Consider the following 13,533-nt stretch of genomic DNA (forward strand, 5'->3'; position numbering starts at 1 on the left):
TGATGTCACCGTACAATACAAAGGTGACATGAACCCCACAAATATTACCCCATATGCCACCACTACACAGCAGTGGGAAGAGAGAGGCTAAGTGCCGGATTGGCGCATCTTGGGGCAGCTGGGGGCAGATGTTTGTAGCCGGGGAGGGCCAATAACCTTCGTCCCTTCCTAGGCTATGAATACCTACCCTAGTCATTGACTTTTCCTCTCTGGCGCAGAAAATTGCGTGGGAGCCCACACCATTTTTTCCCCCTTTTTTTTCCAAAATTAAACATATTGTTCATTAATAAACATTGGTCTTGGTATTATATACAGTATCTATTTATCTATAGATATAGCTATGTATAGCTATATCTATTTATAGATATACAGTTGTGGCCAAAAGTATTGACACCCCTGCAATTTTGTCAGATAATACTCAGTTTCTTCCTGAAAATGATTGCAAACACAAATTCTTTGGTATTATTATCTTCATTTAATTTGTCTTAAATGTAAAAACACAAAAAGAATTGTCCTAAAGCCAATTTGGATATAATTCCACACCAAACATAAAAAAGAGGGTGGACAAAAGTATTGGCACTGTTCGAAAGATCATGTGCTGCTTCTCTAATTTGTGTAATTAACAGCACCTGTAACTTACCTGTGGCACCTAACAGGTGTTGGCAATAACTAAATCACACTTGCAGCCAGTTGACATGGATGAAAGTTGACTCAACCTCTGTCCTGTGTCCTTGTGTGTACCACATTGAGCATGGAGAAAAGAAAGAAGACCAAAGAACTGTCTGAGAACTTGAGAAATCAAATTGTGAGGAAGCATGAGCAATCTCAAGGCTACAAGTCCATCTCCAAAGACCTGAATGTTCCTGTGTCTACCGTGCGCAGTGTCATCAAGAAGTTTAAAGCCCATGGCACTGTGGCTAACCTCCCTAGATGTGGACGGAAAAGAAAAATTGACAAGAGATTTCAACGCAAGATTGTGCGGATGTTGGATAAAGAACCTCAACTAACATCCGAAAAAGTTCAAGCTGCCCTGCAGTCCGAGGGTACAACAGTGTCAACCCGTACTATCCGTCGGCGTCTGAATGAAAAGGGACTGTATGGTAGGAGACCCAGGAAGACCCCACTTCTTACCCCGAGACATAAATAAGCCAGGCTGGAGTTTGCCAAAACTTACCTGAAAAAGCCTAAAACGTTTTGGAAGAATGTTCTCTGGTCAGATGAGACAAAAGTAGAGCTTTTTGGGCAAAGGCATCAACATAGAGTTTACAGGAGAAAAAAAGAGGCATTCAAAGAAAAAAACACGGTCCCTACAGTCAAACATGGCGGAGGTTCCCTGATGTTTTGGGGTTGCTTTGCTGCCTCTGACACTGGACTGCTTGACCGTGTGCATGGCATTATGAAGTCTGAAGACTACCAACCAGTTTTGCAGCATAATGTAGGGCCCAGTGTGAGAAAGCTGGGTCTCCCTCAGAGGTCATGGGTCTTCCAGCAGGACAATGACCCAAAATACACTTCAAAAAGCACTAGAAAATGGTTTGAGAGAAAGCACTGGAGACTTCTAAGGTGGCCAGCAATGAGTCCAGACCTGAATCCCATAGAACACCTGTGGAGAGATCTAAAAATGGCAGTTTGGAGAAGGCACCCTTCAATTATCAGGGACCTGGAGCAGTTTGCCAAAGAAGAATGGTCTAAAATTCCAGCAGAGCATTGTAAGAAACTCATTGATGGTTACCGGAAGAGGTTGGTCGCAGTTATTTTGGCTAAAGGTTGTGCAACCAAGTATTAGGCTGAGGGTGCCAAAACTTTTGTCTGGCCCATTTTTGGAGTTTTGTGTGAAATGATCAATGTTTTGCTTTTTGCTTCATTCTCTTTTGTGTTTTTTCATTTAAGACAAATTAAATGAAGATAATAATACCAAAGAATTTGTGTTTGCAATCATTTTCAGGAAGAAACTGAGTATTATCTGACAAAATTGCAGGGGTGTCAATACTTTTGGCCACAACTGTATCTATAGATAGATAGGTCTATAGATAAATAGACATATCTATCTATATATCTACCTATAGATGTATCCATAGATATATCTATCCATAGATCTATCTATAGACCTATCTATTTATCTATAGAATTATCTATCTATTGATCTTTCTATGCATAGATGTATCTATCTATAGATCTATCTATTTATCTATAGATTATCTATCTATCTATAGATCTATTTATCTATAGATTATCGATCTTTCTAGCTATGGATCTATCTATGTACAGATCTGTTTATCTTTAGATCTAGCTCTATCTATAGATCTATTTATCTATCTATCGATCTTTCTATCTATAGATCTATCTATAGATTATCTATCTGTCTTTATATCTATCTATCTATCTATCTGTGTGTGTAAACATTATTCTTCAATGGAGTATGCAAAATAAGAGGTTGGACAAAGAAATGACATCACGACTCCTTTTTTTTGCTATTAATAGATCTTTATTTAGCTTACAAAAACGCACACAAATCCACATGAAAAAAACGCATCAAATCCCCTCGGATTTTTACCTGCGTTTTCTGCCAGGAGATGCAGATTCTGTGCAGAAAATTCTGCATGCAACGTGTGCACATACCCATCGGTATACTGACACCCTGAGGAGGGATGTGTAGCAGTGTGGTGGTGGGCAGGACATTAGGACCCCTGAGGTCTAGTAACGAGGGAGGGGGATAGAACACAGGGAAGGGAGGAGGGCACACACTGACAGGATGGAAGGAGTGTCTGCTGGAGGAAGCCGGCTATTCTGTCTGCTGCTATCAGTCTGGATCCTCTACCTCACCCGGAGGGCGGTACGGACGGAGGATTAAGCTGTCACACAGGGAATAACATGGACTGACGTCCACTCTGCATGGAGAAGTGACACAGTGTTGTAGGTCTGCTGCCCATACTGCAGAATACACACGCATATACATATATATATATACACACACACACGGATGATGCCTTCTCTCCAGTGTACACACACTGATCCCAGCACTCGGCTATATTCAGGCTCCCTCTGAAGCACCCCCTCACACCCGGGGCACAGTGACTGGCAGTCCCTGGGCTATAGGCCTGGCACTCCGGCTTCCACCTGGCTCCTTCCCGGGCTCTGAGTCCTGAGCTCCCCCGCAGCCAGCTCGGGGATCTGCCTTCATGCACCATGTCCGGGAAGCATTACAAGGGTCCTGAGGTGAGCTGCTGCATCAAGTATTTCATCTTCGCCTTCAATGTCATCTTCTGGGTAAGTGCCATTCTTGTCCTATTTCCACGTCTTCACTTGCGGTAATAATCTATAATTGCTCTACACTTGTCTCCGTGTCCAATCTGTCCGGCGTCTAAATAATAACATTAATAGGATTTCTCCATGGTTGGGATATGGCAATGACTACATAGCCGTTGGTGCTCTCTGGTCATTCGGGGTTACCGGGCGCTCAGTCAGGCAGTTCCCTCTAACACCGGACGTGGGATTCACGGTTTTAACAACAGGTTCCCTACTTGGATGAAAAAAATCTGTGTTTATGGAACCTTCCATATATTGCACCATGCAAACTTATTCTATGACCAAAAGAAAAAAATGGCAATATTCTATATACACTATATATTATTGTAATAAAAGAATTACAATAGTCCAAATACAGTGTATATTAATGTCAAATGCTAGTAAATATTATTCTAACAGTAGTTTCCTAGAAAGAACCACCACCTATAAAGTGTGCGTCAACTTCCAGGGTTCAGTCTGGTTGCCACATCACGAATACCTATCTGCAGCATACAGTATGTGCAGGTGTTGTACTCTTGATGTGTGTAGATGAGCTAGTCGGATTGTGTTCCACTTCCCTACTTTATGCAACAATCCTCCAATTCAAAAGTTGCAAGTACAATTATATTATACAATGGCATGTAAAAGTTTGGGCACCCCTGGTCAAAATGACTGTTATTGGGAACAGTTAGGCAAGTTGAAGATGAAATGATCTCTAGAAGGCCTAAAGTTAAAGAGGACACATATCATTTGGATTTTAGGCAATATATATATAATTATATATATATATATATATATATACATATATATATATTTTCCTCTTTTACATTTTAAAAATTACTAAAAGTTTGGGCACTCTGCATGGTTAGTAGCTAGTAGCACTCCCTTTTGAAAGTATCACAGCTTGTAAATGGTTTTTGCAGCCAGACAAGAGTCTTTCAATTCTTGGTCTGAGGGATTTTCATCCATTCTTCCTTGGAATATTCTTCCAGTTCTGTGAGATTCCTGGGTCGTCTTGCATGCACTGCTATTTTGATGTTTAGCAACAGATTTTCAATGATGTTCAGATTATAGGCTGTGAGGGCCATTGTAAAGCTTTGAGCTTTCACCTTATGAGGTAGTCTATTGCGGATTTTGACGTGTGTTTAGGATCATTATCCCTTTATTGAAGTCATCCTCTTTTCAACTTCAGCTTTTTACAGATGGTGTTATGTTTGCATCAAGAATTTGTTGAAATTTCATTGAATCCATTCTTCCCTTTTCCCGTGACGTGTTTCCTGTGCCATTAGCTGTAACACAACTCCAAAGCATGATTGATCCACTCCCATGCATAATGGTTGGTGAGATGTTCTTTTCCTGAAATTCTGTGCCCTTTTTTTCTCCACACATATCTTTGATCATTGTGGCCAAAAAGTTCAATTTTAACCTGATCGGTCCACAGGACTTGTTTCGAAAATGTTTTCCAGAAACAGAAAAGCATGAAAAGTGTGGGGGCCCCAGGCTTTCATAAAATGTTGTTGGTTCTGCGGAAACGCCGAACACCACCTCCTACCAGCCTGGGGCCCGCAGCATCTCCTGCCTCTGCTGCCATCAGCTTCCTGCAGCAGCAACCCTGCCATCTGGGACCTCGCTCCACCAATGCTGCCCCCTAAGCTACCATAAAATCAGATTATACGAGGCACCATAATTTTATTAAAAAAATGTTTTCCTATTTTCCTCCCCCAAATTTGGGGTGTGTTTTTTTATAATCCGCAAAATACAGTATATTGTGAACTGAGGAAAGGGCAGGTTGAAAACACTTTGCTGTCTTCTTATAGCCTTCTCCTGCTTTATGGGCCGCCACCATTACCATGTTCAGAGTGCTAGGCAGCTGCTTAGAAGAACCCATGGCGGCTGCTTTTTGGCACAAGGTTAGAGGAGGCTGGGTTTATATAAAGCTGTGACCTTTCATAACGATGATGGTGAACAAGCCATAACCCTAACAGGCTAATTAGGGTCTGTCACCTTGGTCAGAGGTATCTGAGCACACAAATCTCCAAGGGTGCCCAAACTTTTGCATTGTTCCATTTTCCTTTTTCAAATTTTTAAAATAACCCCCCCCCCAAAAAAAAAAAAAATAATAATATAAAGAGAGAGAGAATACACAGGAAATGTGTCATCTTTCACTTTAGCTCTTTTAGAGATCATTTAATCTTCAACTTGCTTAACTATTCACAATAACAGTGATTTTGACCAGGGGTGCACAAACTTTTACATGCCACTGTAAGAAGGAAGCCTAATGCACTATAATTCACAACATATGCAGTGCCACAACCAAACTCGGTACAAAAGTCCCATGCTAAATCAGATTACTGCCATAGAAGTTTGCACTCTGTAAAACTATACCACCAAGTATGGCCATAACAGTAGTAAAGATATAGTAACATAGTTAGCAAGGCTAAAAAAAAATTTACATTTATAAATCCAGTTCAGCCTATATTCCATCAGAATAAATCCCCAGATCTATGTCCTTCTAAAGAACCTGATAACTGTAAGATACAATATTGTTACGCTCCAGGAAGACATCCAGGCCTCTCTTCAACCCCTTGACTGAGTTCGCCATCACCACCTCCTCAGGCAGGGAATTCCATATTCTCACTGCCCTAACTGTAAAGAATCCTCTTCTATGTTGGTGGGAACCCTTTTCTCCTCCAGACGCAGAGAATGCCCCCTTGTGACCGTCACCTTCATTGGTATAAACAGATCCTAGTAGAGATATTTGTATTGCCCCCTTATATACTTAGACATGGTTATAGTAACATAGTGAGTTTTGTTGTTTCCCAAACAAGAATGCTACCACACACCATAAACCTTATAAATGACTACAGTACTGATCAGTCAGTGGCAGAATACACATTGGCATTCAGTGACTCACAGGTGATGTCTTCTCTCATTGGAGTCATTTTCTTCTCTTTTCTTTTCCATCTGACTCTGACCACCATGACAACTTCTCCCGGACAGGATTGTTCTCTTCAGTTTGCTGCAGATATATCTTCTGTTTCTGCAGAACATTCCCACAATGTGCGCCTGGATCATTGTGCCCTATACACTGTGCCCCCTGAATATACTATGCCTAATGATTACACAGTGCACCACATTATGCCCCTGATCAAACTGTTCCCCTTACTGTGACACTTCATCAAATGGTGCCATAAACTGTGCTACTGTGTCTTTCCACCGCACTTCCTGATGAAACTAGGCCTGACACCATGCCACCTAATCGAAGAGTGCTCCATATTGTGCCCATGATCGAACAATGGTCCACACAGCACTCCTGCATAAAACAATGCACCCACACCTAGAAATACCATAACTCACCTGTTGATGCTCCAGCACCATCACTATAGCCCCTTGCTTCTTTTGGCCAGGCTCCTGCAGAATGATTACACCACCTGCATCACAGAGAACATGCCACGCATTAGGGCAGGCAGCTGAGCAGGGTTCCCTTGAATAGTACAAGGTGGAGGTCATGAATATCAGATCTGTGGGGTCTGACACCCTGAATGTCAACCAGTCAGCTGTGATTAACTTTGGCTGGATGTAAACATTGAATGGAGCTACACTGTGCAGTTACAATCCATGTGTAGCAGCCGCTGCCAGGCACTGCAGATCAGCTCCAATTCTTTCAAATAGGAACTGATGTGTAGTATTCAATGGCAGCTCCATTCAGTGCTTACATGTGGCCACTGCCAGAGCTGCTAGCAGCTGATCGCAGGGATGCCGGGTGTCTGAAAACTACCCATCTGAAACTGATGAATATACTCAGGATGGGTGAAGCTGATTGATATTTAAGATAGGTGATAATTAACATTTGGCCGAGGACCTCTTTAGTACTCACCTTTTTTAATCCTTTACAGCAGCTGTTCCAGTGTTCATCTGGTCCTGGTTGGTTTCTGCTTTCTGGCCTTGTCCTCTACCCACCGGAAATTGACAGTACCACCTGCTAAGCCAGTCTCTGACTTAAGTGGGTCATCACTGTCCAAGATGGTGAGTCCTAGAAGCAGAGATCATCCGAGACCAGGTGAGTACCAGAATGGGAGCATTTTGAGGCATTGAAAATAAAAGCTACTCCCTGGAACATCCCTTTAAAGCACCACTCCAGTGAGGTTTTTTTCAGCTCTGGAGTGGTGTTATAATGTATGGTCTCTGACCCTAGTCCGTTATTTACCTGCCACCGTTTATACCTTTTCGGCGCCTCTCCAGTCCCATGGCGTCAACTTGTGATTGCAACTTTTGGCTGACCAGAAGTCAGAAGTTCCATCACAAGCTCTCAGTGCAAGTCTATGAGAGGCAGAATGAGACCAGAATGAGACTCTCATAGACTTGCATTGAAAAGCATCCTCCAGCTCGCTCCATAACACACTGGAGCGATGCGGCAGGTCACCAAGTAAGGTAGACAGGCGGGAGCAGCAGCGATAGACGGTGTAGATTGAGGTGGGTAAGAATAAGACCAGGAGCAGAGGCGTAATATTAGAAGCTCCATTCCAGCTCCGCAATAAAAAATCCCGCTGGAGTGGTGCTTCGAGATGATGGTACAGTTGAGAATTCTTCTAAAAAGGACTAAAATGGCCAATACCGTTGTCAAACTTTGAAGCATGGTGACATCATAAAAATGCGACAGAAGTTTTTATCTGAACTCGGAGGATATTTTTGGCTGAAATTGTGCTACCCTGGTATATTAATAAAATTGTCAGCTGTTCTACCAGATGAATGAAGTTTGAGCCAACAGCGTTCCCCTTTTATCCTCCCCCCTATTAATATGAACATTTGTTTGAGTCAAACACGAATTTAGTTACTACGATGTGGATTTCATAAGCAAAAAAGTCTCTTTTGAAAGGCATGGTGGTTCTAATGTCCGCTGATGGTGTGTGCCCAAAACCGTCTGCCTGCACCCTGCTGCCCTATAAAGCGAGTCCCGCTCTAGAATTACTGGGTGAGATGGGGATTTTACGCCTTGATTTCTACTAGTGGTTTCTGCAGGCCAGGATCCACTTGTAGCAGCTGTCACCGAACTGGGGCGATTCTTAGCGACAGACACTTGTTATCATTTATTTATAAGGTGCTGAATGCATTTATGAGTATTGTGGAAATTAGGCATAATTATAACCTAATGCGATGCATGGAGTCTGCTAAGCAAGCTGGGAGTATACAAATGGAAAATGTAGTTATAGTTCTTTGTCACAAGGTAATGTAAGCTTCTATACTGTTATGTTAGCATTGATTGTATGCTATTAGGGTATGTTTCCACGGTCAGGATTGCATCAGGATTTGCTTAGGATTTGGCGCAGGTAAAATCTGCACCAAATCTGCACCTGAGGTCACTGGCAGGTCACCTGCATTTTTGATGCGGATTTGTGTGCGTTTTTCTAAGCTAAATAAAGATATATTATTTAACAAAAAAAAAAGATTTGTGATGTCATTTCTGGTCCAACCTCCTCTTTAAAGCACACTCCATTACACACATAGATAGATAGATAGATAGATAGATAGATAGATAGATAGATAGATAGATAAATACATAGATATATCTATAGATACATAGATATAGATAGATATATCTATAGATAGATATATCTATAGAAATATCTATCTATCTATCTATAGATATATCTATGTATCTATAGACATATCTATCTATCTGAATATTAAAATAGGGTAGCCCCCCCAAAAAAATGATGTGGGCTCCCGCGCAATTTTCTGAGCCAGAGAGGGAAAGCCGACGGCCGGGGGCTAATATTTGTAGCCTGGGAAGGGGGTAATACCCATGGCTCCTTCCCAGGCTATGAATATCGGCCCGCAGCTGTCTGTATAGCCTTTACTGACTATTAAAACAGGGGGACCCCAAAAAAAAAATTACGTGGGGTCCCCCTATATTTTATAGCCAGAAAGTCTATACAGACAGCTGCATACTGATATTCATAGCTTACAGAGGGGCCATGGATTTCCATATTTTTATTATACGCCCAAATCCAAGTGAAGCCCTCGATCACCTGAAAAATAAATAACAAACCAACCGTATACTCCCTGATCCAATGAAGTCCTAATAACGATTGTCCCACGATGAGTCCAGCTCTGCTACATCTGGTTGCATGACATCCAGATATAGCAGAGCTTGTAGCTGACCGCAGCGTTTCCTGACTATGGAAACATACCCTTACACTAATTTTGTGTCTTGTATTTGCCCTCATGCTATTTGTACTGGTCTTTTTGACAGTACTATACAATTGTAGGCCTCATTCTGACCCCTGTGTTTCACATTCGTGGTTTACCCATAAAGGCCCTGATACATTAAAGCTTTTACACTGAAAAAGTGATGTAAAAGCTTTGAAAAATCGCGAAAATGTGATGCAACTCAGAGTTATTCCAACATTTTTCGACTTTTGGTGTTTTCACGCCAGTGTTTCCTAGCTCCGCCAAAATGGGCAGAGCTATGGCAAAAAATGCATGCAGTGGTGTGTGACGTCACGGCTGTGGCATTCCTGACACCAGAAATCTCACTCTAGTCCCTGATTGGAGTAAGATTTCTGACGTAGCACACGGTGGTGCATGTCGCTCATCAGGTCCTCCAGATTCATGAAGAGGCTTACATCTCCATATGTATCAGGAATGTCTAACTCCACCGTGCCCCCTCATCAAGACTAGAGAGAAAATCACCAGTGTTGATGAATAGTTTTCTCACATATATGTTTTATTGTGAACTGAGTGTCTCAGTCACAGATTAAAAATTGCACATTTTAATCCATGGAGCTGTGAAAAAAATGGAAACAGTTTTTCACTGACTGCTAGGGAAGGGTTGAGAATCATGTGCGTAACAACCGCGGTCACAGGTAACACAGGGCCCACGGGTCAGGAACTTGCAGACGCCTGCAGAAACTTCAGCTGGATGTGCGTCCAATTGAAGTGCACGCTGAATTCAGCTGCCGGCTTCACAAGATGACGCGGTATGGTGGGGAACGAAGGGAAGGTGAGTATTTATTTTAAATCAGTGGCCATACTAGTAAATGAATGACTATGGGGTGCAATGCATTTTACATTATGGATCACTATGGGCTGTGCATTATACTTTATGAAGGACTATGAGCTGTGTGTTATACCACTTGGATGCCTGTGAGCTGTGCATTATAATATATGGAGCACTATGAGCTGTGCATTATGTTATATAAAGGATATGGGCTGTGTATTAAACTAATATGGATGACTATGGGCTGTGCATTATACTACATGGATGACTATGGGTTGTGCACTATATTATATGAAGGATATGAACTGGGTATTATACCAATATGGATGACTATGGGCTGTGCAGTGTATATGGAAGTCTATAGGATGCACATGTACTAAATGAAGGACTATGGGGAGTGCACTATACTTCTGAGGGACATATATGCCAAGATGATGTACACTCTGCACCCCATCTCAACTGAAAAAAAGCAGTAATGTAGAAATTTTTGCAAATTAAAAAAAACAACTGAAATATTACATGGTCATAAGTATTCAGACCCTTTGCTCTGTATTGAGTAGAAACACCCTTTTGAGCTAGTACAGCCATGAGTCTTCTTAGGAATGATGCAACAAGTTTTTTACACCTGGATTTGGGGATCCTCTGCCATTCTTCCTTGCAGATCCTCTCCATTTCCGTCAGGTTGGATGTTGAAAGTTGGTGGACAGCCATTTTCATGTCTCTCCAGAGATACTCAATTGGGTTTAGGTCAGGTCTCTGGCTGGGTCAATCAAGAATGGTCACAGAGTTGTTCTGAAGCCACTCCTTTGTTACTTTGTGTGCTTAGGGTCATTGCCTTGTTGGAAGGTGAACCTTCGGCCAAGTCTGAGGTCCAGAGCACTCTCTGGATACTGCTTGTTGGATTCTGCTTGGTACCTTCTATGTCTGTTTGGTTTTGACCTCTGCTTGGCCCTGACTATCCGTTCTGTCTCATCCCTGGTACTTTACTGCTATCTCTGTGTATGACCCCCGTTTGCCTGACTTTGAGCATTCCTGTAGTTGTGTCCTGCCGATCTCTGGCAGCAGGACGCTAAGCCCCGCCCCTTGCAGTCACATGACCGTAGGTCCTTCACTGCTTGCTAAACTTCAGCGTCCCCAGGTCCTGTTTGTCTGAGGTTCCCGGCCGTACCTGACCCCGGGCCCCCCTACAGTGCGGGTGAGTTCCTGCTCTGTGGAGGCTGCACGCCAGCGCTGACAGGACCCTGACATTATAACTGACCATTAAGATATGGGGGGTTTTTGTGCAGAGAATTATGGATTCCATATAGTCTCTGGCTGAACAGAAGAATAATCTGAATCAGATGTTTCAGGGTTTATCTCTGGAACAGCAAGCTCTTGCTCGTTCTCAGCAGCAGGTTTCTGAGACAGTGCGGGGGGCTTTATCTGCTGGGTCTCTGGGGGCTGGGGTGAGTGATGCTGTTCTGGTGTCCCCGGAACCACCTGTTAAACTGCCTGACTTCGTTTCTGGGAACAAAAAGGAGTTCAGGATCTTCATGGAGGGTTGCAAACTTTTTTTTAGTTTGAGACCACGTTCCTCTGGGGACAAAAACCAGAAGGTAGGAGTCATTATGTCCTTATTAAGAGGGTCCCCACAAGCTTGGGCATTTTCCCTCCCTCCCACTGCCCCTGAGAGAGTGTCTGTGAATGCATTCTTTGAGGCCCTCTGGCACATATATGATGAGCCTGACCGAGTGCGATTGGCAGAGAACATGGTGATGAGCGTCTGTCAGGGGAAACACTCAGCTGAGTGGTTTTGTACTGAATTCCGCCGCTGGGCTGCAGAGGTCTCTAGGGATGACGCCACGCTTCGAGGACTCTTTTGCAGAGGCTTGTCCGAGCGGCTGCAGGATGCCTAGGCGTTACATCCCCCACCTAACTCTCTCGAGGACGCCATGACCCAGGCCCTCCGGATGGACAGCAGGTTGTGGGCCAGAGGGGTGATGCAGGTGGAGACTCCATTGTTCTCCAGTGGAAAAGAGACTATCCCTGAGCTCATGGACGTAGGCGCCCTCTCCCTGAAGGATACGGAGTGAAAACGCCAGAGGGACAAGCAGTTATGCTTCTACTGCGGTAAAACGGGACATTGGAAAAGGGAGTGTTCTGATTGCCCATCTTCGACCCGGTCGGCGGGAAACGACTAGGTCTGGGTAGTCAGGGGGGAGACTACTCAGACCCTCAGGTACCCTTTTCCTCGTTTTCTAAAGTTTTGCTTCACGTGGAACTGTTTGTGGACGGTAGTTCTTTTCCCTCTACAGCCTTCGTGGACTGTGGATCATCCATTAATCTTATTGACTCCCAATTGGTCACACGTTGCAAGATAGGGACAGTTAGGCTCAAGGTCCCGATCAAGGTGGTGGCCATTGACTCCTCCCCCTCACTAAAGAGGGAGTTCTTTCCATTTCTGATTTATTTGCGCTCAGAATGGGCGCTACTCATGTGAAAAACCTTAGTTGTTTGGTTCTGGATAATCTGCCTGCAGGGTTGGTGTTGGGCATGCCCTGGTTACAACGCCATAACCCAGTTATTAACTGGAAACAGAGATTTTTCAATGGGGGTTTAATGATTTTAAGTTATGTGATAAGTCCGCACTGCTGGTTGAACCTGTTAAATCTGTGTCTGTGTCATCTGTCGAGCTGGAAGGTATTCCGGAATACCTGAAGGACTTGGACGATGCATTCTCTGAAAGCGAGGCCGAGACGTTGCCGCCACATAGACCCTTTGACTGCGCTATCGAGCTGGTCCAGGGGCTAAATTACCTAAAGCCCGTCTGTTTAATTTATCCGGCCCTGAGTGCTTAGCTATGAAGGATTACATTGCTGAATGTCTTCGCAAAGGACACATTCATCCCTCAGTCTCACCTGTGGCGGCAGGTTTCTTTTTTGTAAAGAAAAAAGATGGCGGTTTACGTCCCTGTCTCGATTTTCGTGAGCTTAATCAGATTACTGTACTGAATACGTACCCCCTTCCGTTGATTCCCGATTTGTGTAACCAACTATCAGGGGCAAAATGGTTCTCTAAACTGGATCGTCGAGGGGCATATAATTTGATAAGGGTCCGAGAGGGGGATGAATGGAAAACTGCGTTCCTCACGTCCGAGGGACTGTTTGAAAATTTAGTCATGCCGTTTGGTCTTACCAATGCCCCTGCCATATTTCAGAATTTCATCAACGTAGTATTCTCGGATCTCATTGGCCGTTTTGTTATCTTAG

General features: G+C 43.4%; 1 protein-coding gene across 1 annotated transcript in view; it reads left to right on the top strand.

The window, feature by feature from the left end:
* The first annotated feature begins 2,702 nt into the window (after positions 1-2,702).
* The window catches only part of TSPAN5 (tetraspanin 5), a 238,845-nt gene continuing 228,014 nt past the window's right edge, over positions 2,703-13,533 (top strand). The window contains exon 1 of the mRNA XM_073589729.1: positions 2,703-3,267. Within this exon, the coding sequence (XP_073445830.1) occupies positions 3,187-3,267 (81 nt within the window). The 5' untranslated portion in view covers positions 2,703-3,186. The remainder of the gene's footprint in view (positions 3,268-13,533) is intronic.

Source organism: Dendrobates tinctorius, unplaced genomic scaffold, assembly GCF_039654945.1.
Source record: "Dendrobates tinctorius isolate UK_male_01 unplaced genomic scaffold, ASM3965494v1 ptg000011l, whole genome shotgun sequence".
NCBI classification, from domain to species: domain Eukaryota; kingdom Metazoa; phylum Chordata; class Amphibia; order Anura; family Dendrobatidae; genus Dendrobates; species Dendrobates tinctorius.